The 24,718-nt window shown below is 63.3% G+C and overlaps 3 protein-coding genes across 14 annotated transcripts in view; all 3 read right to left on the reverse strand.

Moving 5' to 3' along the window:
* Positions 1-5,868, reverse strand: part of THRAP3 (thyroid hormone receptor associated protein 3) — a 22,066-nt gene extending 16,198 nt beyond the window's left edge. For 4 of the 6 annotated variants that reach the window (NR_174014.1, NM_001397694.1, NM_001305665.2 and 1 more), the window contains exon 1: positions 5,798-5,868. The gene's annotated coding sequence lies outside the window, so the exon portion shown is untranslated. Of the gene's footprint in view, positions 1-5,241 lie in introns of all 6 variants that reach the window. The other 2 variants (NM_001397695.1, XM_046903555.1) reach the window with 2 other exon arrangements.
* Positions 5,869-6,177: 309 nt separating this feature from the next.
* On the reverse strand, positions 6,178-17,883 carry MAP7D1 (MAP7 domain containing 1). 7 transcript variants are annotated; one of them, XM_040651765.2, is made up of 18 exons: positions 17,820-17,883; positions 12,606-13,322; positions 12,415-12,483; positions 11,719-11,882; positions 11,459-11,573; positions 10,283-10,393; positions 9,052-9,174; positions 8,820-8,962; positions 8,593-8,726; positions 8,263-8,513; positions 8,037-8,196; positions 7,800-7,959; positions 7,588-7,692; positions 7,427-7,480; positions 7,283-7,340; positions 7,061-7,178; positions 6,790-6,989; positions 6,178-6,714 (listed from the first exon to the last, which is right to left on the reverse strand). In XM_040651765.2, the coding sequence occupies exons 1-18, from the start codon at positions 17,866-17,868 to the stop codon at positions 6,704-6,706; spliced, it is 2,742 nt and encodes a 913-aa protein (XP_040507699.1). In that variant the 5' UTR covers positions 17,869-17,883; the 3' UTR covers positions 6,178-6,703. The 7 variants fall into 7 exon arrangements, with proteins under 7 accessions (XP_040507699.1, XP_040507700.1, XP_040507701.1 ...); XM_040651766.2 differs by having other exon boundaries at positions 8,593-8,723; positions 12,415-12,486; XM_040651767.2 differs by having other exon boundaries at positions 8,037-8,178; positions 12,415-12,486.
* Positions 17,884-20,447: 2,564 nt separating this feature from the next.
* LOC426743 (probable beta-D-xylosidase 5-like) lies at positions 20,448-24,099 on the reverse strand. Its single transcript, XM_015297798.4, has 14 exons — positions 23,821-24,099; positions 23,591-23,751; positions 23,350-23,509; positions 23,036-23,206; positions 22,873-22,964; positions 22,645-22,802; positions 22,461-22,564; positions 22,163-22,381; positions 21,991-22,076; positions 21,732-21,868; positions 21,553-21,642; positions 21,238-21,446; positions 20,947-21,153; positions 20,448-20,863 (listed from the first exon to the last, which is right to left on the reverse strand). The coding sequence occupies exons 1-14, from the start codon at positions 24,082-24,084 to the stop codon at positions 20,576-20,578; spliced, it is 2,346 nt and encodes a 781-aa protein (XP_015153284.1). The 5' UTR covers positions 24,085-24,099; the 3' UTR covers positions 20,448-20,575.
* Between the last annotated feature and the right edge of the window lie 619 nt (positions 24,100-24,718).

Consider the following 24,718-nt stretch of genomic DNA (forward strand, 5'->3'; position numbering starts at 1 on the left):
GCAATTTACAGCTCCATAAAAACCACCACTTCCATGCTCCTTAATTCGTCTGCATGCCAGAAGAGGTAAGTGGCACCCGCGGATGTCAGGAGGCCAGGTTAAGCACAGTGCCTGAAGAACTGACAAATATTAGGTAAGATACAATGATGAAAGATAGGAAATCAGAAGAGGCCTTGAGCAGAACTCAGCAGTAGCCAACCACTATCTTCAGCATGGACAAACTACAGATCATCAACTACAGATGTCACCAGAGTTTTACTGCTGGAGCAAACTGTGCCTTAGTGACGAAATCTGAGCTAGAAGCATCAGTCCCAGCCTCAGTGCTAACAACCAGAGCTTAGTTCTCTCTAAGGGCAAATTGAAAAGAAAAAAGACCATGGCAGTTTTGACTATCATAAATGCCTATATATCAGATTGAAAGATGAAAACAACGTTCCTAAATCACTTAAGCACAGCACACAGCACTGCTGCACTTCTCATGTGCTTCCAAAGAGCGAGCATTCAGCCAGCGCTGACAGGAGGCTGATGACAGAAGTTACCTATGTCCTACAACTACCCCTTCCATCCTCCTCAGCAAGATCTCTGCTGGACAAACTGCTCAGAAGACCCAATACAGCATGTTCTACTTCAGTAGGTGCCAGACACGCTTCGGGGGGAAAAAAAAGTTATGATTATTCTGCCATGTAAGAGAAGCATTTGTTTGTCAAGAGCTGTTCCAATTTCTCTCCATTCTGCTTTCAAAACTAAGATTTTCCTTCAAGCGTGTTTGGGCTTTCAGATAATTAAAAGCAGATTCTATACAAGGGCTGGAAGATTATTTACAGGTTCTTCCAATATTGATTGATTCTGCAGATTGTTTTTTTGAACAAATCCTTTCCAAACTGTGTGACCAGCTGCAAACCAGTAGATGATTTTATTTCTGACACTAGTTCCTTGGCTACAATCGTTGTATACATCTTTGAGCTTGAAAAGTCTTATGTTTTTGTGTGCCAGTGACAAGGAGCTCAAAGAACATGTCGATTAGATATCAGTATGTATGTCTCTGAAACAGAGGTCAGGCAGCTGGACTTCCTGAGCACAGAAGAAAAACATCTACAATAAGAAGGGAAAACCTTCCATCAGCATCTTGCTTCCAGACCCAAACAACCCAGGAACAGAAAGTCAGCAAGCAGAAAGTTCAGATCTTTATCAGAAGCGACTGAGTTCTCGTTTAAGTAAAAAAAAAGGGAATAAGAGACTTAAACTCATCAAGATATTGACAAATCCTCACACTTCACAAGCATAGTGAAGGATTCTGATGTTACCCATTCACCCCAATGCTGTTCCCCAGTAGAAAGGGCTGAACACAAATGCTTGCTCAAACAGACAACATATGCACAGATCCTGAACTCAGGAAGCTGATCTCATCCACAGCCCTACAGGAGCAATTAACTGAAATTAATTCATGCAGATATATGGGGCCCGAAATAATCAGGTACACAACCCCCTCAAGATATCATGTATACAACTCTGTTACGGCACAGGTTAACCTCATTAACACTGAGTCTAAGTCTCCTGAGAGCAGGATTGCAGCTCGACAGCCCACTCCGCTCCCTGAGCCAGCACTGTTCATACTCTAACAGCACAGGAACCTATGGGGTTACTGGCCAAGCTTTCACTTCTCCCTTTCAAGATGACAACGAAATGCAAACAGCAAGGAGGACACATGCTGGCTGGCTGCACAAGCTGCAGCATCCTCCCATTGCAGCTGGAGCTTTTCCTTCCATACCGCCACCTTACACCGCAAATCACAATGGGCTAAAGATGGCTGTGTGATGGATCTGGAGGTGAAATTTGCTTGCACATCAAAGGAGCACTAGCTACGAGAGGCTCCGTTATTCCTGCACAAGTACAGTAGGGGACAACAGCACAGCAATAGCACAGAGGGGACTGGCAGATCGCAGCTCCTCGGGTAGGGCAGCATCCCCAGAGCCCCCAGCACCCTGCAGCCAGGCTGGGTGGCACTCAGGGCTTTTTTATTCTTTGTATGGATGCCACAGCTTCCGGTTACCATGGAGTGAAACACTGCAAACACCATTCTCAGCTGGCATGAAATGTAATCCCATGATTTTACTATTCATAGCTCTGACACGATAAAGCTAAATTAAGCAGGAGCTCTTAACTTTCCCTGACCTAGTGGCAATGAGTACCCCCGTCACTTAGCCCCTGCTAAGGCTCTGTCCCACCCAAGAGGGGATGATATTTCCCTTCATGCAAACGAGCTGCCAGCCACCAACAAAATGGCACCTGCTTGTTCCAGCCACTGCTCCAAGGGGACTGCAGCAGCAATGAGGGGAGAAACAAGATGAGCCCTTGTGCTGAACCTGACCTGCTCCCCTCCTTCATGAAAACCATGAACGAACCTGCAGCCATGTTTCCCCTTGCTGAGCAGGGTCTTCTTGCTGAAAAAGCATCTACTGAAAGCAAACCTTAAGTGTGCACCTCGAACTGATCCCACAAGTGCACTAAGAACAAGGTCCAGCAGCAAAACTCCACTGCCTACCGCTGTCTGCTCCCTGAGCCCTGCAAGATGGCCTTCCACAAGACCCCAGGAGCCAGAGCAGCTGCTGCTGCTAATGCTATGACTCCCTCTTCCAACATCCACAACCTGAACTATATGGATAAGTGCACAGCATCAGCTCTGTCACACAGAGCAAGTCTCTGCACTGTGGTAATTCAGAGGAAACCATATGACCCCAAAGCCTTGATACTGGGCTGGCACACCGAGCTATTAAACACACCTCAGTATGCATAAACTTCTCCAGATATAAGTTCAAGGTCTGCGTAATGCTTGAGCAATTAACAAGTTCGGACATGGCAAAGTGCCATTTTGCCAACACAGAGCCAAGCAGGCTTAAACAAAAAGAAAAGGCAAAATCTGCTGACTTGCATGGCTGAACGCTCATATCCTGGTGTTCAATGCACAGAATGTTTTTGCTTCCTAATGGCATCAACCATGCTACTCTGCAGCACACCGATCTCAAGTATCACTTAACAAACTCACAGAACACAGGCCTGGCTTCACCTGGATGACCAAATGTTTTCTTAAACAGAGTTTATACATTTTCCTGGCTTAAATAAGCTGCAGAAAACAGCAGACAGCTAAATTACATTATCACAACCCTGAGAGCAAGATGCCCATTTAGTTTACAATATAGATCCTTTACTCAGTAGAATTAGAAGCTCAGAAGTTCATCCAGAGGTGCATGGCTGCTCCTGGAGTCTCTGCACACAGAATAGCAGCACTGAGGTGCCCACAAAAACCTGTCCAGGCAGCCCTTGCTGAAGGAATGAACTATGGACTGTCCCCCCCCCCATAGCAGGCCGTGTAAAGCAACATGGAACTAAGAATGAAAAGAGCAGGAAGGCACCAGCATCAACACAAACACTTCCACAGACAAGGAGCCACAAGCAGAGAGAGGCATGGATTGAAAACAGCACACACCTGCTGCTGTCAGCTACAGACATGCCACACAGCAGCCAGATTTACCACTGCTCTGCTCATGTACTGCAATACCCTAAAGAGATACCAGGAGGAATACGTTACAGTGCGTCCTTATTACGGCCAGGTTGCTTCTTTACAGTAAACTACCAGGTAAGCATGAAGAGCTTCTCACTTCTTTATGCCTGGATGAGAAACAACGCTAGCTGAAATGCCTGCAAGTTCACACAGGACCACATCCTGCCCCCTGGCAGCAGTGCCTTGCACCCTTCTCCTCACCACAGGTGGAAAGTCCAACTACAGAACTCCACAGCTCCCTGCTGGGCTGACAGCAGCATTCACAAATCCCATGTTCTCGTACGTACAAGTGCATAAAATTCAATAATATCTCAGGACACTAAGAACTATCTGCTAGAGTACTGCCTTGAGAGCAATGTTTTTAACAGGCAGTGCTAATTTAAGGCCTTCTGAGGTAACTCAGAAAACTAATTTGTTATACATGCCTCTCCCTACTCCTACTCTAGCAGAAACAACAAGTTCACAGTAAGGAGAATGTGAAACTAAAATATACAGAAGAATCCAACAGGAAATCAGATATAATCACAAGGCCCTGGAGTCTGCCAAGTATTCTGGGTCACAAAAGCACGAATTTTTGACAGCTTTCTATGCTAACTACCTGATTTTATCCTTTATCTGCAGTTAGATGGCCTAACCAGTAATGCAGCTCATGAAGGCAGCTGCTTCCTCACTGTGCTAAGCACCTGGAAAGTGACAGAGCAAGGATTCAGAACTACTGAATTCCTCCAAACACGCTGCTATGCCTCAGTAACCATTTTCCAGTCTCTACAACACACTCCCTTGAAGGCAATTTGCAAGACCAACTTCCAAAAGCCAATGCTTTCCAACCAAACGGAAATCAGGTTCCACAACCAAAACCCACACAGAAATCCTCCTTAGCCACAGCACTTGCCAGGAGCAAAAACAAAAGACACATTGGAAACAGACCTAAAATTTCACTTCGGCCTTCCCATAAACAATTACGTTAATTAACGATCTGCCCTCGCTACCAGAGGGAAGGAATATTGCAGGAGTCCTTTGCAGACAGTAATTGGATGATTGACCTGTCCGTGCTCTTTGGAAAGCTTGCTGAGTGGCCCAGCAGCCTCATGCACACACACTCTGTCTTCACAATGCTGAAGCAGCAGCGGCCCTCCTCCTTCCCCATATTCATCGGTTCTAGTGTACATCTACAATGCTTCCCAAGCAATTGGGCATATTGTTCACTTCAACAGTGTCCTCTCCTCATCAACATAACGCATGTTTGAGTAAGAAGCATTAAGGCACACAAGAACAAGCACTTCTCTCACGCCCAGACTAAAAGAGGAGCACTCCTGTCAGATGGGCAAGGAGGAAGCACTGTGCTGTCCCTAACACTGCACACCCCGCGTGGCAAACAGCTCACCCTGCACCTCTCAAGGCCACTACAACAAACAGTGCTTATTCTGAACTTATCACGTCACACATACTTAGAAAGCTGTACAGGAGACGATTATAGCACTAATTATCCTGTGGAGATTTCAAAATATCTTTAAAGGAGCCTGGAATTAACCTCTCCCAAGCAACTAAAGTTAGGATCACTCCCAAATTGGAGAAAAAGACGACTCGACGCACACACGTGCTCCTGGGCCCCCCTCCCCCCCCAGAGCCCGCTGCACGGCATCACCTCAACACTACATAACTCCCCTTTCCAACAAACCCACCGTGCAAGCAGCGCTGAAGGGCTCCGAGAGCTGCCCATCCCCTTCCTCCCCCCCCGGGCCCACCCGCCCGCGGGACCCAGGGGCGATCCTGATGATAGGAGAAATCGCCCAGAGGCCGGGTGTGGGGCAAGGCTCGGGCGGAAAACGGGAACCCCCGAGTCGAGGAGCCCGGATGAGCCGCCGCGGAGAGGCCTGGGCCTGGAACGGCCCCAACCGGCTGTGTGCCGCGAGAAGGCGGCGCAGGGCCGGGCCCGGCCCGGCCACAAGGGGTTCCGGAGGGCTCCGGGAGCGCCCTGAGCCCCGCTCGGGGGTCTGCGGGCGGCACGTGGTGGTCAGGGGCTAGGACTGGGGAAGGAGGGGGAGGAAGGCGCGCCGCAGTAGGGCCCGGGACGAATGGGGGGGGTGGGGGGGGGGGAAGAGGAGGCAGGCAAGGCCCGGCCCAGAACGGGAGAACGGCCCGGGCGCGTAGCGCTCGCGGAACGGGAGCAGAAAGAGGGGAGGGGGTCGGCAGCGGAGCGAGAGAAGGGCGGCGCCACGTTGGGCCCGCGGCACTCACCGAACCCAGCTCCGCCTGCGGCCTCCTCAGCGGCCAGGCGCCTCCACCTCCTCCTCACGCACTTCCGCTTCGCGCCCGCCCGCCGCCCAGCCCGCAGAGGCTACCGGGAGGAGCAGTCCGGACCCCTACAGTGTTCCTCCGCTCCCAGGGCGGGCTGGACTACATATCCCAGTGAGCCCTGCGATTAGCGTGACGTCACTTCCGCTTCCGCCCTTCCCCGCCCCTCACGCCACCAAGAGGGCGCAGCTTCCGGCGGGAAGGCAGGCCGGGAAATGGCGGCGGGGCCTGCGCGGTGCCGACGCTCGTAGTCCGCGCCCTGCCCTGAAGGGCCGCCCCTCCCCACCGCCCACCCCACCCCTGGGCCGCAGCGAGGCGAGGCGTTGCGTGGTTGTCCACTTTTATTGTTCGCAGAGGTTGTCCGGATGCATAACACTGTCACAACGGCACGGAGAGCAGCGTGGGCCCGGCCCAGCCCCGGGTGCACGCATACATGCGTGGGGACAAAGGGGACGCGGGGCCCCGGGCAGCCCCGAGCCCCCCGGTGTCGGCCGAGCGCTATTTACAGTATTCACATACATTGTACCCAGCGAATTAAATAACCACAGTATGACAGCACACGTCTGGGGTGGCTCGGGCGGGCGTGGGCGGGGGCGTCAGGCTGATAAGGTGCATGGTTTGTTTGTTTGTTTAAAAAAAAAATGAACAAAACGAAATAAAAACAACTGAGAGAGAAACCAGGAGGCCCCGGTGTGGGTGCGGGGCTGGCGGCTGCCATGTTGGAGCCTCGTGCTGCCCGGGCTCCTCATGGCATGGCCGGGCGGGCGGAGGGGAGCAGCGAGGTGTTCCTGCTGACAACAGCTATGGGTCTGCACGGTGCTCCGTGGGGACATCAGCCAGGGCCGGGCCTCACAGCACCTCTGTGGGCACAGGAGCCGCAGTCAGAGCTGAGGCGCCATTGCCCCCTGACCCCCGTGAGCCCCCCCGCCCCTCACCTGTGACTTGGGGGGGTTTTACGACCGCCTGCTTGAGGAAAGGCTCCTTGTCGCCGAAGGGGATGATGCTGCTGGGGCTGCCACCGTGGTGGGAGAGCTCCAGCAGCTCTGAGGAGCCCTCGGTGCCTGAGAAGCCGTTCTCGTGCTTGCTGGGCTGCACGCCGTTCACCACCGGGGCTGCCACATCCTTGGCCGGAGAGCTGTGGGGCAGTGGGTCGGGTTGAGCTGGGGTCCTGCCAGCCCCCGGCCCCCTTTCCACCCCTGTGCTCACCTGGGCTGCAGCCCCTCGCCTGCCGGGCCCTTCAGTGTCCCCAGCGTCCCTGCACTTGGTGTCTCCGTCTCAGGGAGCTCCTCTGCTTTTGGCATCGGCCCTGCTCTCTTCTCACCACCTGGAGACACGAGCAGAGCCCTGCTCAGCCCCAAGGCTCAGGGAGCAGGATGGGGGCAGGGGCTCTGGGGACTTCCAGTACTGAAGCAGGAGGGAGCTGTGTACCTGTGCTGTGCTCCTGCTCAACTGCTTTCCCGTTCACTATCTTCTTGTCTTCCTTCTTCTGCAGGGAAAGGAGAGCAGTGAGGGCTGCATGGTGCCTGCTGTCCCCAGGCAGCTCAGGACGGGGCGTGCAGGACAGGCACCCACCTTGGCATCTGATGCATCCGATTTGCGCGTCCGCTTCATGATCTCCTCCAGGCGCTGCGGGGCAGACAGGGGCTCACACGCAGCCCTCCCCAGCAGGACCTGTGCCATGAACTGGGCACCCCCTAGCACGACACGCCCCCAGCAGTGCCCCCAGCCCTCACCTTCTTTCTCTCCAGCCGCTCCTGCTCCTCACGCTGGAAATGCTTCTCCCGCTCCAGGCGCTGCCGCTCAGCCTCTTCGCGTGCCTTCGCCTCGGCCTCTTCTCTCTGCGAGGTCAGCATGGGAACGGTGGGGACAGGCTTCACCTCATCCCACATCCCATCCTTCCCCCCCATCCCTCCTCCTCCCCCCTGCCCCACACCCCATCCCACACCTGTCTCTGCAGCCGCTCCGTCTCCTCCCGTTCTGCCCGTGCCTTCTCCTGGGCCTCGCGCTCCTCCTGCAGCTGCCGCTCCTCCTCCCGTTGCCGTGCCAGGGCCTCCCTGCGGCTCTGCTCCTCCGCCGCCCGCTGCGCCCTCTCCTCTTGCAGCCGCCTGTGGGGACAGAGGGGGCCCTCAGTGAGGCGGGGGGCACCGGGGCCAGGAGGAGGGGTCCATAGCTGGGCACTCACCTCTCCTGCTCCTCCTGCTCCCGGCGCTCCCGTTCCTCGCGCTCCCGCTGCTCGCGGGCCTGGCGTCGCTTCTCTGCCAGCAGTCGGGCGGCCTCCTCCCGGTCCGTAGTGCCGGCTGAGGGTCTGCTGGGGGGGCTGTGGGCTGCGGGGGCCGAGGGGGCTGTGGGATGTGAGCAGCATCAGTGCCGCTCCCACTCCTCCTGACCCCAAACCACCATGTACTTACCTGCTGCCGGCTCCGTGGGAACCCTGGGCGGCTCAGGGGTGGCTGGGCCCTTCTCCTCCTCCTTCCTCTCTCGCCCCTTGGCCTGGCCATCCTGCTCACCCCGCTCGTCCCGCGCCCTGGCCCGCACCTTGGGGGAGGAGTGGGCACTGCGGGGCAGGGGCGGCTTGTGGGGCGAGCCCAGGGCCGGGCTGGGGGACGCTGGGCGGGTTTTGGGGGTGGCAGGGGATGAGGGACGGTTCTTGGGGCCGGGGCTGCAAGCAGAGCAAGAAGAGATATTAGCAGGGTCCCCATGGCCACACGGCTGGGCAGTGTGCAGCGCCAGATCCCAACCTGCTGTCAGCTGTGGGCAGGAGCCGGGGCTGTGCGCCAGGCAGTGACTGCCGCTTCTTGAGGCTGCGCTCGTGGGACAGCGCACTGCGCTCCTTGGCATTCTCCCGCTCCTTCTCCTTCTTCTCCTTCTTCTTCTGTGTCAACCGCAGAGAGACAGCATCAGCACCGCGCTGCCGGGCTCAGCCAGGAGCCGGGCATTGGCTGTCCCAGTGAAAGGTGGCACTCACCGGTGAGGACTCGGCGCGGCGACGCGGTGTCACATCGGGGCTGCCAGCGGTGCCCCTCCGCCTCTCCCAGCAGCGGTGCGGCAGGCGGTGGTTGTGGCAGGGGCTGAGGGGGCTGGCAGAGGCCGAGCGGGGGCACACGGGCACTGCGGGTATGGGGCCGATGGCTGTGGGCTCCCACCACGGAGCGCTCCCAGCCTCCTGCCCCATGCAGTTCCGTGCACCCCATGCTCACCCTGTTCCTTGCCATTCCCGGCCAGTGTCACGGCGCTGCGGCTGCGTGCCAGGAAGGACAGTGTGGGCGTCATCAGCCGGTCCACTATGCTACTCTCCCAGGGGCTCAGCTGCAGGCTGCGGTCTGCAGAAGGAGAGGAGCCCTTAGCACTCCCTGGAGCCCTGCAGCACTGGCACTATCCGTCTGCTCAAGCCCCACAGCTGCCAGATCCCCACTCCTGGCACTCAAAGCCAAGGCACTGCATGTGGCACACAGACGGCACTGAAGCAGGATGACAATGTGTGCCCACAGCAGCATTCCCCCTCTCCATGCACCCTGTGCCAGTGACACTGAGCCCCTGGCGCACTGCAGGGCTGCCACCATGTGCCCCTGCACCAAGGGAGAGGAGCTGAGGCCACCACGCAGTCACAGGGGCCAGGCTGGGCTTGTGGCACCCAGGGCATGGTGGCCACCAAGCATGCTGCTGGCCCAGCTGGGCATGGAGACACTGCCAGCTGCACTGCACTGCTGGCAACCAAACACCCCACAGCCATGTGGACAACACCACAGAGACAGCAACCCTGTACCCCTCCCCATCAGGACAACGCAGTACCCTGCTGCTGGGAGGGGACAAAACAGAGACGCTGGAGCAACACTGGGCACTGTGTCCAGCACCAGCCCAGGCGCTGGCTGCTCAGCACAGCCCCGTGTGCTCCCCCTGGCTGAGCCCCAGCATGAGGCCATCAGAGCCGCCCACATCAGCTGCTCCATCTATTTATACCATCCGGCGCACACCCATTGCCAGGCAACTCAGCAGCACAACAGCGCACAGCCCCACAGCTCCAGCAGTTCACCCAGACCTGAGCGACCTCATGGCACCCAGCACTGCACCCACAGCCCCCAAGGGGCACCCAGTGCTGCACCCACAACACCGCAAGGTACTCCAAGGTGTCACAGTGGGCACCAGCCCTGCAGAGGTGGTGCAAGATGCATCTCACACAGCCCTGGCCAGAGGCCATAGGGCTCCCAGTGCCACCCTGGCGCCATCCATCTCCCAGCTGCACTCCATGGCTGGGCAAGGAGCTGGCGCCAGCCTCCTCCAAAGCTCCAGCCTCCTCCAAAGCAAACAGCACACGGCTCCTCCTCTCCATGGGTGCTGTGCATGGCACAGCCGGGCTGGGGGGGTCCCTACGTGGGGTGGGGACTAAGCTGTGCCCCCCCTGCACAGTGGGGCCATGCAAAGGGCTCTTACTTCTACTGGGAGAGTTCCAGAGGGTGGCAGAGGATTTGGAGAGCCGCTTGTTGATTATAGAGTCGACGTGTTTGGGGAGGTTTACGGCGGACACCGAGCAGCGGCTCGCACCTGGAGGAGGGAAAAGACACAGGGCATTACAGACCGGGGCCGGGGCGGGTCCCCGCATGCAGCATGCACTGACGTGGGGCAGTGGGGCTGCGGGGTGGTGGGAGGACGTGGTACACACTGGTGGTTGGGATGGGCTGTGTGGCACAGTGTCTGCGTCATGCAGGGGGCATGCAGGGATCTCAGCTCCAGGAACCACAGCCCTGGCACCGTGGTGTCCCCAAAAAGGCAGTCCTGGAGCCAGGGGACCTCAGTGGCTCAGGGGCAGACGGACACAGGACGGTGCTCACACCAGGACCCTACAGCAGCACGGGGTGGAGGGCAGCAGGGAAGCAGAGCCCTCAGCCCTGACCGGGCAGCCAAAGGCCACCAGTGGAGGAGGCAGCAGCCAGGTTGGGGGACAGCTCCACGGAAGTGGCAGGGAGCCCCATACAGCAGGTGTGCATCTGTCCCCGAATGCTCCACGACTCACAGCAGGGCACAAAGTGCCTGTGTGTGCATCCTGACCATGCACCGCCAACACCCAACGCCGCACACGCAGCCACCCCACGGTGCGAGGCACTCAGCGCATGGGGACACCGTGCCGCCCATCAGCCACACCACAGCCCTGTCCTCTCGGCGGCCACGGTGCACCCCCAGCACAGCACCCCCATGGAGAGAGGAGCCCCACACTGAGCATCCCGCACGGCACAGCCACATGCACCGGGAGCACGCAGCCCTGCTCAGCCCCACATCGGCACCAAGAGCTGCCCTGTGTGCAGCCGGGTGACGCGGGGACGCACCACAACACGCACCCTAACACCACCAGCAACACAGCGATGCCTCCGCGCAGCTCCAAGCCCAACCATCACTCGCCCCACACAACGTCCCGGCGCAGCGCAGTGACCGCAGATGGGCGCGAGCAGCACAGCCCAGGGGACGCAGTGCCACGGGAACAGGGAGAAGCCGTGGGGTCCCGCTGGGTGCCGGCACAGCACGAGGGGTGGCAGTGCGACATCGCAGCGGGGCTGCACTACAGGCGCTGAGTTTGCCACCCCTTCAGCCACAGCCCCGTCCTCGTGCACTCACCATCCTTGTGCGCGGCAGAACCGTGGTGCAGGGCGCCCGCCCACGACCACCGCTGCTGCCGGATCTCTGCCCACGTCTTCTTGGCCGAGCGCTGGATGGCCGCCTCGTAGCGCTCCTGTCCGGGAGAGGGACGGGCTCAGAGATGGGGACCTTCAGAGGGGCGGTGGGGCCGTGACGCCCTCTGGGGCGCACAAATGTGCCCGGGGTTCCCAGGTGTGCTGCTGGAGACCCCACGGGGAGCGCACCCATCCCCTCCCCACCTTGTTCTTCTCCAGCTTTTGCCGCTGCCGCTCCTCCAGCACCGCACGGCGCTTCTCTGCCCGCAGCCGCTGCTCCTCCAGCCGCCGCCGGCGCTCCTCCAGCTGCCGCTCCCGCAGCACTTTGGCCTTCTCCTCCTTCTCCAGCCACAGCGCCCGCTTGGCCGCTGCCGGGGGGAGCCCACGTGGAGGGGTCACAGCCCGGCCGGGGGGATGCAGCGCCCCATGCGCACGGAGAGCCCCACGGCCGTGGTGTGGATGCGCAACAGCGGCACGGGGCTGAGGGGTGAGGGTTCCCCGGGCGCATAGGGCCGGCAGCATTGCAACCAGCGTGGTGGCAGGGAGGAGTTAGGGCGAGGACAAAAGGGAGCCGGGAGCCCGCGGAGCCGCTCGGGGAAACAATGGGGGAATGAGGGTGGAAAGAGCGCGGGGACGATGGGGCCCCATGGGCGGCGCGGGGGCTGCGCAGCCCCACACATCCACGGCCCCACACATCGCTGTCTGCTGGAACCCACCCAGATGTGGGGTGCCGTGGGCCTGGGGAACCCCCATGTTGTGCAGAGTGCCCGGAGGGGACAAACCTGCAAGTGCAGTGCTTGCACTAATAGCAGCTAATGGGATTGCCATGACCCAGCCAAGCTCCTTAGCTCTCCCTCCCGCCCCTTCCCATCCGCTTTCCCTCCCAGCCCCACTCCTCACCCAGGTATTTGGCCCGTTCCTCTCGTCGCTCTTTCGCCTGCCTGTGCCGTGCCTGGGCCTTCTGAGCATCTGCTGCAGGGAGACACGGTCAGAGCAGAACAAACTGCACCCCGGAATGGGGGGACACGAGGGGCCCCATGTGAGCAGTGGGGCAGACAGCCACCCCCCTCCCCCTTCTCCAGGAAACCCACCTTGCTTGGGCCTGGGGCTGGCGGCTGAAGATGGTGATGCAGCAGCTGGAGTGGCACGGTCACCCTTGGGGGGTACATCCTTGGGGGTCACATCCTTGGGGAGCACATCCTTGGGGGCGACATCCTTGGAGGGTGTGTCCTTGGGGGATGCATCCTTGGGGGGGACATCCTTGGAGGGCGTATCCTTGGGGTGAATGTCCTTGGAGGGTGCATCCTTGGGGGACACGTCCTTAGGGGGCACGTCCTTGGGGGGCGCATCCTTAGGGGGCCGAGCTGTGCTGCCCAGGGGGCTCTTGGCATCAGAGGGTGCCCCTTTGCCAGAAGTGGGGGCCATGAGGGTGCTTCCATGGGGCAGTGTCTCCGCTGGGCATGGAGCAGTGGGGACAGGCAGCGGCTGGCCGGCGGTGCTGGGCGATGCCTCTTCTTTGGGTTGCTCTGTAGTGGGAGGATGGGGAGGTGCAGGGGGGGTCTTGTCACACCAGGGTGGGACACTCTCTGCTGAGGGGGCCACAGCTGCAGGGATGGGGGACATGGGCTGTCCTGGGGGGGTCACGGCTGCGGGAACGGGGCAGAGCTGTCCTGGCGGGGGGGTGGCCATTGGGGAGGGGGTCACGGCTGGGAGGACGGGTCGGTCACACTGCGGGGGGCTGTCTCCGTGCACGGTGTCCCCACGCGGGGGGGGCAGCACGCTGTCTCCCATCGGGGACGGTGTCTTCCCTGCAACACAGAGCACAGCGGGTCACCAGCGGGGCCTTCACTGCCACCACCACCCGGGGGGGTCACCACGCGGCCCCACGCCGGCTGCCAGGCTGTGTGCACAATGCACAGAGCACACGGACAGGGCTCTGCCAGGCACCGCCGCCACAAAACGCCCTTCTTCCCCGACAGCTGCCGCCCCACTCCAGGGGGAAAACCCCACACCAGGCACTGGGGGGGGCCCACAGGCGCTTCCCGGAGGATGCAGAGCGCTTCCGCTGTATTGGAAGGGCGCAGGATGGGTGCGGATGGGTGCAGGATGGGCTCAGGATGGGCGCAGATGGGTGCAGGATGGGCGCGGGCTGTCGGCCTGACGTCACGCCGCGGTGCGTGTCCCCGCACAGCCATGAACTCATGGCCCAGGAATGCACACGAGGCCGCCGCCGCCGCCGAGAAAACAACTCCAACTCCTCCCCGAGTGTGTGGGGCCGGGAGTCTGCTCAGCGCCTGCTCCGTGTGCACAGCCCCAAATGGACCGCTGGCACTGAGCGGTGAGCCGTGTGGGGGCGACCCGTGCAGGGTGCAGTGCAGCCGGAGCACCCCGCAGGGAGCAGCATGCTGCTCAGCCCGTCTGCCCTACGCAAGCATCCTTTTAGGATCGCAGCCCTAATTCCTGTGCAGCAGGAAGGGTCGGTGATTCTGCCCAGCCCGGCCCCGTGGGCACAACCACCGCTGGCACAGCCGTGCACGTGGCCCCAGCTCTGACCGCAATGAGGACACCGGGGACCCGCAGCCCCAGCGTGTGGTCCTCCCCACGGGGCGATGTCCCGCACCACTCAGCTGTGTTTGTGGAACTCTCTGCAATCTTCAGAGAGGGGCAAAGTATGGGCTGTGCAAACACGGCCGGCGCCGCTCCTTCACACCGTAGCTGGACGAGCACAGGGACAGCCCCGGGCTGCACCGCATGGGGGGCTGCACCCAACCAGGACCCCCCCCGTGGGCGCATCGCTCCCCAGATGGGCTCAGCGCAGGACCAGCCCTCCCACTGCTTTCCAGCTATTTGTGCTGCAGGAAGGAGGCCGTCCCCTGCTCCCACACACCCACAGCCCCAGCACAGCCAGAAAGGACAAGGACTCCCACCCATCCCCACTCCCACCCACAGGCACTGCAGCAATGCAGCCCACGGGGCCACCAGCTGAGCCGGGACGCCACTCAGGCTGACACCGCGCAGCAGATGGACATCCCACCCCATCCTCGCAGTGTGAGGAGCAGCACTGAGTCCCTACAGCCCATCGCCGCAGGGCATGGAGCTGCCACGCAGCCCACGGGCACAATCCGTCCCGCCCCGATGGCCGTGGGGACGGCAGCACCCAGCGCCGTGGGGCACGGCCACAAACCCCAAAAGCCACAGCCCAGGAGCGGCCCTGCGCCATCTGTCCCTGTCGCTGCTGCAGCACAGCAGCTGCCCTGAAACCCAACGCTGGGGCATTCCAGAGGGGATCAGCTCCCAGCCCCAAACACTGCGCCCCACAGCCCCCAGCCCTGCTGTCCTGCAGAGGGGACATCGCTGTGCGCAAAGCGGTGCGACCGCGGTGGGATGCTGGGATGGGAGGGATGACAGCGATGGGGTGAGCCGCTGTGCCTGGAGCTGGCCCCGCTGGAAGAGAGCTGCGGTGCCGGAGCCCACCTGGTTCCTCTCGTGGGTCCCTGTGCCACCAGCACACCCATGTGCCACCGAGTGCCACCGGCACCTCCCGCCCGGCACGCGGCCGGCGCTGCTCAGCCAGGCGGAGGCAATTCCCGGTGCTGTGAAGCGAGAGCACATCGCAACCCCGGGGGGGTTGGAGAAGGCGAGCAGCCCGAGCCCGGCATTGCAGCGGGGCCCTGGGGGGCTTCCCACCAGGGAGGGCAGGGGGGGCAGCGCGACGCCTTCACCTCGGCTCCCCCTGATGTATCCTCACATACCCGCTGAGCGGCACGGCCAGCCCCACCACAGCATCCCCGGGTTGTCCAGTTTGGGACAAAGGTCCCGGCTGCTGGAACCTTGGATGGGGCTGACCCCAACCTGGAGGGGAGGAGGTGGGTGCAGTGCAGCTCATCCGTGGTGTACCAGCACTGGGACCACAGACCCAGGTTGCTTGGCCACCATCACGTCCCCGTGTGGGGTGGAGGATGGCTTCTGCAACGCCCAGGGATGAGACCTCGATGCAAACCTCAGCCCCAAAGCCACCGATGGCTCTGCAGGGCCCGGTGAGGACACACGTGTGCCCCTGGGGGACTCATGTCCCCTCTCCAGTTGTGTCCCCACCTCGATGGCAGCCCCACCAGCCCCACAGGCACACAGCAGATGGGGAAGGCTGAGCCTCCAGAGCTGCTCTGCGTCCCCATCAGCTCCCGGTGCCACCTGCACAGAGTGGGTGTGGGTCCCTGGCAGGGACAGGTGCTGCCGAGGCCATCAGAGCCCTGTGGGGCGCACAGAGGTGCACAGAGCCCTTGTCCCCTCCGCTGCACAGCACCATGCTGTGCCCACTCCCATTTGGCTCCTGGGGATGTGCAGCATCACACGTCCCTGGGTGCTGGGGACAGTGAGTGCCCCTGCATGTCCCTATCAAGGGGTCTCTGCTCCTGCCTAGGGCCAGCACTGCACTGAGGCTTTGGGGCACAGAGACGCGGAGTGCAGGGGCACCGTGACCAGCAGTGACGTGGGAAGCTGGAGAGAAACAAGGGGAACTTGGGAGATGGGATCTCGTGGCCACAGCTGGGGGGGTTTCCAGGGTTTAAAATACACCCCAGGGGAAAGCAGAACGTGCCCGGGCTGCTCCTGAGCCCCGTCACCCCACACACGGGGCGCAGGGCCGGGCTGTGGGCAGCACCTGGCTGCCATCCGTCTGCACAGCGCAGAGCAGCGCCAGGAGGTGCCCACGTCCTTGGGGTGACCCACGGCACCAGGAGACAGCACTGCAGGCAGGGCGGGGGCTGTGCTCTGCCGGGGTTTGTGGAGAGCACCTCCAAAGTGCAGCTCCCACATTCGGTGGGCGCCTACCGGGTGCACTGCAGGATCCCAGGAGGCCGCCCTCGCCGCACTGCTCGGCCCCCAGCCCCGCTCACAGCCAGCTGAGAGCCGTACCAACTATTTTGGACGTGGCACCACGGGACCGTGACTGTCACATCGCCGCTCCACGCGTCACATCACGTTGGCTCCATCGGGCTCTCCATGCGCTCCCATCACCGGCGCTGGCAGACCAGCAGCTGCCCCGCACCCCCCCCGCTGCCCCGTGCCAGGAGAGCCCGATGGGACCCAAATAAGCACCGTCAGCGCCCGCCCTGCGCCCTGCCCTGCAGAGTCCCGGTTCTGCGTCCCGCTGGCGGCCAGGAAAGGGGAACCCACAGCGTCTGGGACTGCTGCAGGGTGAGACGTGGAGCACATGCTCGGCTCACCCGACCGACGGGTGAGGACGCGCTTCAGCCAGCAGCTCCCTGCTCTGCAGGGCGATCCGAGCGCCGAGCGGAGCTCCCTCCGAGCGCAGCCGAAGGCGGCCGCATCCCCGAGAACCTCCGATGCCCGCGGGCCGCGCTGTGGGGCGGCAGTTCGGTGCAGCGATGCTTGGCGGTGCTGCGGATGGGGGAGCAGCGGCTGGGACGCAGACAAGATGTCTGCAGCGCTGTAGGGCGAGCGCAGCTCGGGGCGGGCATGCAGCTCTCTGCGCACCCCGATAACCGCCGCACGGCACCGGGGCGGCACGCGGCCCTCCCCCGCGTCCGATGAATCACAGCGCGGCGCTGCGCGGGGCCGCGGGGGGGGGGGGGCTGAAGGGGGGGGGGGGGATGGGAGAGCTTCTCCTCTTCCTCCATCGGTGGAAGCGGTGCCACAAAGCGCCGCTCAGTCGCGGCGCGCAGCGGGGCCGGGAGCGCCGGAGAACGGCCCGGAGCAAAGCGGGACCGCCACCCTCCGCCCGTTCGCACCGGAGTTCAGCCCGGGGCAGCGGGAGGGCACCGGGAGGGCACCGCCGGGCGCCTCTCAGCCCCGCCCGGGCCGCCCCCGCCCCGCAGCGCTCCGTGCGGAGCTGAGAGCAGCGGATGGGGGCGATGCCTCCGAACCCCCCCCCCCCCCCCCCCGGAGAGGGCTCCCCAAGGGCACGGGCTCCATCGCGCCGCGGGGCCGGGGGCTGCGCTCCCCCCCCCTCCCCCTTCTTCCTCTCCTCCGCCAAAATGGAGGGGCGGCCCCGCGCTGCCGAGCTTTGTCCGCTCCGGGCCCCGCGTTGCGGGCGGCCCCTCCGCTCCTTCCGCTCCCCCCACCCCCCTCGGCCCCAACCGCCGCCCGGCCCCGCACCGCACCCCCCGGCTCCGGGGCCACCGCCCGTACGGCTCCGGAGCACCGAGGCCGCATCCCGCGTCCCCACCCGCACCGCGCTGCGGCCCTCGGCCACCATCCCCCCCCGCCTCCCGCACAGCCGCATCCCGCACCCCCGCCCTCCCCGGGCCCGTATCCCGCACCCGGCCCGCTCCCCGCAGCCGTACCGGGCGCAGCTCGGGGTTGGGGCTCCCGCCCGGCGCGGCCGCTCTCCATGGCGCGGGGCGGTGCAGGGGGCCGGGCTGTGCCGAGCTGTGCCGCGCCGCCCCGCTCCCCCCGGCCCGCGGGGGAGGAATCTCGGAGCTCCCCGCCCCGGCCTCGCGCCCGCCGGCACCGACGGGGTGGGATGGGGATGGGATGGAGCCGAGATGCTCCGCCCGACGTCACCGCTCCGGGCACCGCTGCCGGTGCTGGGGCCGCTCCTCGGCTCTGCGCTCGCCCACCTCCATCCTTTCTTGTTTTCTCCCAAACGTTGGGGCTCACAACCAACGCTCACCTCTCCCAGCATCACCCGGAGATGGTCCCCAGCGCGGATGAGGCTGAGGGTGGAACCTGCCCCGCCTGCACAGCCACCGCCACCTGGGTCAGCGTCCCCGTCACCCCAAAGGGACGCTGATTTCCATCCCAGAGCTCCGTCTCCACCATTTGTGGGGCCTCACCCCCATCCCTCTGCCTCCCGCACCCCCCAGCACCACCAAGCAGCCACTCTGCACCGCGGGGCAACGTACCACTGCACCGGACCACTCCGCATCCCACCCCCACCCCAACAACAGGGACACCCGCGGGGCCGCAGCACCTTTGGGTGCAGGAGGATGCGGTGATGCACCGTTGAGGTCCCTGCAGGCATCGCCCCGTCAGAGGCGCCTGTTTGGGGGATGATGTCACCGCGAGGCCAGGAGATCCCCTGCCATCCCTCCTCCTGCCAAACAGGTTCCCCAAACCCTCTGCTCCATGAATGTGTTCCTCTGACTCCGGGATGGGAGCGGGCAGGCCCAGAGCTGACAAAGGGGTGAGGCGGCTGGCCAGGTCTGGGGGGGTCACCTCTGTGCACGGATCAGATGGGGATGCACAGCTTGGCACACCCTTGGGCTGGAACCAGGAGGGAAGGGGGCACAGGGCACCAGCAGGGACCTGCTCGGTGCCACCATGTGTGACCACCCACACCACAACTGTGTGCCCCTCTCTTGGCATCGCCGACTGCACCCCATGGGCTCCTGGCCTGGCTCAGAGCTGGGATTTTCCCCACATTCCCAGCAGCTGCACAGCCCCCGAGGGGATGGGGTGCCCCGTAAGTCTCAGGGTGGCACTGGGGAACAGCCTGCGATCACCCAGAGCACCGCAGTGCTGCGGGTCCACGGTCCCCCAGCACAGGGCAGTGTGGGGCAGGGGTCCAGGGCAGCAGCACTGCAGAGCTGTGCCAGCCCCACTCAGTGCCTCCTACGAGCAGCTGCACTGCCATCGATTGCTCTGCTGCAGGCACAGCGCTGCTGCTGGGGGTGCTGGGTCCAGCCCTCCCTGGGTCCAGCCCTCCCTCCCCCCCCCCACCCCGTTCCCATGGATGCTGGGAACTGCCGCCCTTCCCGAGCTCACGGAAAAATCAATGAGCTCATCACCAGCACTGCACACCCGGAGCCGCACCATTTGGCTGCGCTCCCCAAAGCCCTCTGTGCTGCCCAGACCCCTGACCCAGGGTACGACCCCCAGCCCTGCTCCATGGAGAGGGGGCTGCCACAGCTCCCCCCCCCCCGGCCCAGCCCAGCCCAGCCCCACAATTGGCTCCAGAACCTCATCCCAACCACTCAGTTTCACTGCCCGCAGGGTTCTGAGCACCCCCAAAATCGAAGGGTAATTACAGCTGCAGCACTGCCCCGTGACCGTGGCAGGATGGGTGCAAACAGGGATGGGAGAGTGGCAAACAAAGCCCTGCTGGCGGGGCTGACATCACGGAGCAAAGTGCTGCAGGACATCCCATCCTGACCCCTCCGCCTCACACCTCCTCCTCCAGCCCCAGGACTTTGCCCCCTCCCCAGGCTGCTCCCACCCCATAGCTCTGCATACCAAGGCCGAGCTGAACCCCAAAATGCTGACCCCGATGGCTATGATATCCTGGGGGTGAGGGTCTGTGCCTTGAGCTCCTTGCTATGGGGCTGCTGCGGGATGATGCCTGGTGGGGGCTGGTGATAAATTGGCCTGCATCAGGCTGAGTCCTGCCCTGCCCCAGCTCTGTAATTATCCCAGGCAGCATCTGTAATTAGTGCCCTGATGTCATGGTGCTGGAGCTGGGCTGCCTCACACGGTCCCTGCACGCCCCACCTCATCCTCCTGCCCCATGGCTCAGGGGTTGGGGGGGAATCGTTTCCCCACAGTGCCATCCCCAGACGATCCCGAACCCCTGTGCCCCCCCCCAGAACATGGCTGCAGCCCCGCACCCATCCCATTCCCCGCAGCCGCCAGACCCACGTGTGCCCCGGCCCTATTTATAGCTGCCCAGCCGCCTGGGCCAGCTCCAGCACATTCCCTGCACTGAGGGGGGAGCGCCTCCCCCCAGCCCCAAGCAGGGCAGGGCTGGATCCATCCCCAGAAGGGAGGGTGGCTGCACAGCCCATGGGGACAGCAAGACAAGGAGAGGGGGTTGGGGGGCAAAAGTGCAGCATGAAGTTGGCCCTGCACGGGCTAGAGTGCTGGACCCAGCTCTAGGTGCTCTGAAATGGGATGAGGGGTGTTGGGGTGGCACTACCGTGTGGCTACAGGCACCCATAGGGCATGCACACAGCACGTTGGCTGGACACAGCCTCTTAGAGGGCAGAGGGCACTTTATTGCAAGGCAGAGCACCACGCTCCCCCTTTGCTGCACAGCCACTGCACCTCATCCTTCCTCCAGCTCCCCACGCCCCAGGACCCATCCCCACACCCATCCCCACCTCTAGCAGCTGTGCAGCGCCCGGGCAGCCCCACTGACACTGAACTTTGCGCTCAACACCTCCGAGGGTGCCCGCGTCTGCTGCCCCGGCTGCTGCCCACCAGCAAAGAGGGTGAAGGCTCCGGGCTCCAGGTGCCACTGCTGCATCCAGACGGCACGCTGAGCAGCCGTCACCCCAAAGGACAGCTTGGTGGCACCACCAGCTGGTACTGCCACACGGCGGAAAGCCACCAGCTGCCAGCGCGGCACCGGCACAGATGGCTGCTCCCAACGCAGATACAGCTGCACCACCTGCAAGGAGGGGGTCAGCAGGAGGGACTCCAGCCCCACGAGCCCCCCAGGTGGCCATGGACGAGCAGAGCAGCCACGCTCACCTCCTCACTGTCACGTGGCCCCGTGTTCTCCAGCACCACCGACACGGAGAGGTTGGCGCAGATGGGCAGCACCGGGGGGCTCAGCACCAGGTCCCGGTAGTGGAAGGTGGTGTAGGACAGCCCGTACCCAAAGGGGTAGAGTGGGGCTTCCTGCCCGTAGTAGCGGTACGTCCGACCCTCCATGGTGTAGTTCTCCATTGGGGGCACCTGCGGGCAGAGCAGTGCCATCAGGTGTGAGCACGGTCCCCAGCGACTCCCCGTGGCCACCGAGAAGCTGTGCCCTGCCCTCACTTGATGCATGCCTGCAGGCCACGTGGCTGGCAGCCTGCCTGCAGGGCTGGCCCCCTGCTTGCCCAGCAGGACGCTGGCGATGGCCAGGCCGGTGGCCTGAGCAGGAAAGAAGCAGGCCAGGATGGCCCCCACGCCGTCATGCAGCTGCGCCCAGCTCACATCCAGAGGCCCCGCGTTGAACAGCAGCAGGATGACGGGGTGCCCAGCAGCTTCAGGAGAGGGGTTTCACCATGAGCACACCACTGGCGCTGCTTTGGGGTTGGGAGGGGGACGTGTGCCCTGTCCCCTACCCACAGACCACGTGCAGCACCCTACCTGCACGCACAGCATCCTGCAGCAGCTGCAGCTGATGTCCAGGCAGGGACAGGTCCTTGCGGTCCCTCGCCTCCATCTCCACATCTATCCCTGTGTGGGGGGAGCCAAGGGACACCCCACTGCACCCCATCCCCACGTGCTCCCACGTGGCGCCATCCGTGCCCCGTGCTCCCACCTACCCGTCCCCAGGCACACCAGCACCACATCAGCTCCCCGCACCGCGTTCTCCACCTCATCCCGTGAGTACACCCAGCACCGCGGCTCCCGGCAGCCCGCAGCAAAGCTGACGTTGGCTGGCAGTGTCTGCAGCCCCCTCCTGCGTGGGGCACAACGGGGTCAGCACACCACGGGGAGAGCTCCCCATCGCCCCAGGGAAGGGCTGAGAGGGGCAGAGCGTACCCGAGGCGCTCCCAGGGCTGAGGACAGATGGGGGCTCACCGTGGTGTGTAGATATACTGTGGCTCTGGCACTGGCGCGTAGTCCCCAAACAGCACACGGGGGTTGTCCGCAAAGGGACCCACCACCTGCGGAGGGGAGAGGGGTGAAGACAGGCACCCACAGCCCCGTGCCAAGGAGGGGATGCACTGCTGTGGAGCAGCCCGGCTCTCACCGCCAGGCGCTTGCCGTGCAGCTCGCGGAGCGGCAGCGTGTCCCGCTGGTTCTTCAGCAGCACGAAGCTCTTGATGGCTGCCTCCAGAGAGAGGTTGCGGTGCTCAGAGCTCTGCACCACGCTCAGCTCCAGGGCGTTGTAGGGGTTCATGGCCGGGGGGTCGAACTCCCCCAGCCGCAGCCGCGTGTAGAAGAGGGGCCGGACGCGGTCACGCAGCATCTGCCAAAACCCCGGCGTGAAAATCCCAATCACGCTTTGGGCACGGGGCAGTCTGGGCACAGGGCTCCTCCCCACCGACCTCCAGCGTGATGTTGCCCATGGCCAAGGCCTTGGGGATGTGCATGAAGACGTTGTTCCTCATGCCGTAGGACAGCTCCAGGTTGAGGCCGGCGTTCACCGACGCTGCCACATTGACAAAGAACCGCTCGCCACGGCCATGTGGCACCCAGGCACCCCCCATAGCTCCCATCCCACCCACTCACCAATGGCCGTCTCCAGGAAGGTGTGTGTGTAGCGGTGCCCCAACAGGATGAGCTCCACAGCCCCCTCGTCGCTCACCACATAGCCCTCGAAGCCCCACTCGCCCCGTAGGATGTCCGTCAGCAGCTTCTTGTTGGCGCAGGCAGGGACGCCGTTGATCCTATTGGAGAGGGGACAGTGCAGATGGGGCAGTGCCACGCGCCCCCCTCTGCGCCCCCCATGCTCAGTACCTGTTGTAGCTGCACATGAAGCTGTAGGACCCGGCACGCACGCATGCCTGGAACTGGGGCAGGAAGGTGGTGTGCCAGTCCCGCTCCAGCACCTGTGCACGGGGCAGCAGAAACAGTCAGCACTTGGGGGGCACCCACTGCCCCGTGCCCCCACCACGCTCACCTTGGCATCGAAGCTGAGCCTGGAGACAGGGATGTTCTCGGGGCCACCGTGCACGCTGAAGTGCTTGCAGCCAGCACTGGCCTTGATGTAGCGGGGGTGCTGACCCTGCAGCCCCTGCACGAAGCTCGTGGCCAGCTCTGCTGTCAGGTACGGATCCTCCCCGTACGTCTCCTGGAGGCGCAGCAGAGCGATGTCGGCTCACCGCGCTCCCGCAGACCTCCCACCCCCACAGCCCTCATCCAGAGCTGCCGCCATCCTCAGGGTGCCGCGGCGGGGGGTGACCTCCCACCCTGACCCCATCCCCAGGCCAGCACCTGGTTCCTGCCCCACAGCGGGTGCCTCATGATGTTGAGCACAGGACTGAAGCAGCTGAGCCCCGTGTGGTCATCGTAGCGGCCGGCGGCGACGAAGGAGTTGTGCTTGGCACGCACCTCGGTGGCCGTGGCGTTGGCCACTCGGTACACAAGCTCGGGGCTGCGGGGACAGCACGGGGGTGTCGGGGCGTGCCGGTGAGCGGGGGCTCCACCCCGCAACGAGCACCACCAGCCCCCGTACCTGAAGGCAGCGGCCAGCCCCAGTGCTTGGGGGAAAGCTGTGGCCCACCCGGGCGCCTCTGCATCGCCCCGCAGGCACTCGGTGTTCCAGTTGTAGGGCGCAATGCCCAGGCGTGGGATGGGGGGCGCGGGGCCGTTCCCCAGGGCTCCCCCCCTCGCCATCTGAGGGCCACAGGAGCTGAGCAGGAGCTGAGGGCTGCGCCCCCCCCTCACTCCTCAACGCGCCCTCACCTGCAGCACCATCTCGGCGGGGGTCAGCCGGCCCAGCAGGTCCTCCAGGCGGCGGTGCCAGGGCAGCGTCGGGTCTCGGAAAGGAAAGGGCTGCGCCTCAGCCCACCCAACGCCCAGCACCGTGCACAGCAGCACCGCCACGGCTCCGAGCCACGCTGACGCCATGCTGGGACGCAGTGGGACAGGAGCCCTCGGGACTGGGACGCACGGGACGGCGGCTCGGCTCGACTCGGCACGGCACGGCACGGCTCGGAGCAACGGCATCAGCCCCGTCCCGGCAGCCGCTGCGTGCTGCTGGTGGGGCGGAGCGCGCTGCTGCCTGGCCCTGAGCCAGAGCGGGGCCCCGGAGCGCTGCCAGCCCACGGGGAACGGGATGAGAACGGCAGTGTGGGATGAGCCACGTGTATGCAACAGCGAGGGGGTGCCCTGAGTGAGCCAACCCGGCCGGACCCTCCATATGGATTCTCCCCCCTTCTGCGCCCCGGTGTCGCCCCCCATCCGTGCCGGGTGGCGGATGGAAGGGCACGGCTGAGTTCTGGCTTCCAGCCCACCCCACCCCACGTGCCCCCTGGCCAGGGCAGCTCCCCGTCAGGAACCGGCAGAGCCACCCCGTGCAGCCAACCCGGCTCCAGGGAGAGCTCTGCTGCAGAGGCGGCAGTCGGGGGCTGCACAGGCACAGCCCCACGCTCAGGGCACCGCCTGCTTCACTTCTGCACCCCTGCACCTGAGATGTGTTGTCAGCAGGACAAGCAGTGGCACTCCAGGGCTAAAAGCCAAAGCAGAAACGCCGGGAGGCCTCTGCCCCACATCTACCATTGCCATCAGGTCCCTGTTGGCCAAGCAAACAGCGGCAGGGCAGCCTCTGGCTCCAGCAAAACCCCATTGCTCCCCTGCAATA

Source organism: Gallus gallus, chromosome 23 (assembly GCF_016699485.2).
Source record: "Gallus gallus isolate bGalGal1 chromosome 23, bGalGal1.mat.broiler.GRCg7b, whole genome shotgun sequence".
NCBI classification, from domain to species: domain Eukaryota; kingdom Metazoa; phylum Chordata; class Aves; order Galliformes; family Phasianidae; genus Gallus; species Gallus gallus.

Excerpts from the sequence above, each read along its gene's own strand:
- MAP7D1 (XM_015297792.4), bottom strand. The coding sequence starts at position 17,868 with ATGGAGAGCGGCCGCGCCGGGCGGGAGCCCCAACCCCGAGCTGCGCCC. Across the intron at positions 10,394-11,458 it reads TTCTGCCGCGCACAAGGATG|GTGCGAGCCGCTGCTCGGTG; the intron begins GTGAGTGCACGA and ends TCCCTCCTCCAG. Across the intron at positions 7,693-7,799 it reads CGGAGCGGCTGCAGAGACAG|AGAGAAGAGGCCGAGGCGAA; the intron begins GTGTGGGATGGG and ends CTGACCTCGCAG.
- LOC426743 (XM_015297798.4), bottom strand. The coding sequence starts at position 24,084 with ATGCCGTTGCTCCGAGCCGTGCCGTGCCGTGCCGAGTCGAGCCGAGCC. Across the intron at positions 22,382-22,460 it reads TGGGCAACATCACGCTGGAG|ATGCTGCGTGACCGCGTCCG; the intron begins GTCGGTGGGGAG and ends GGGTTTTGGCAG. Across the intron at positions 22,077-22,162 it reads TGCACGGCAAGCGCCTGGCG|GTGGTGGGTCCCTTTGCGGA; the intron begins GTGAGAGCCGGG and ends TCCCCTCCGCAG.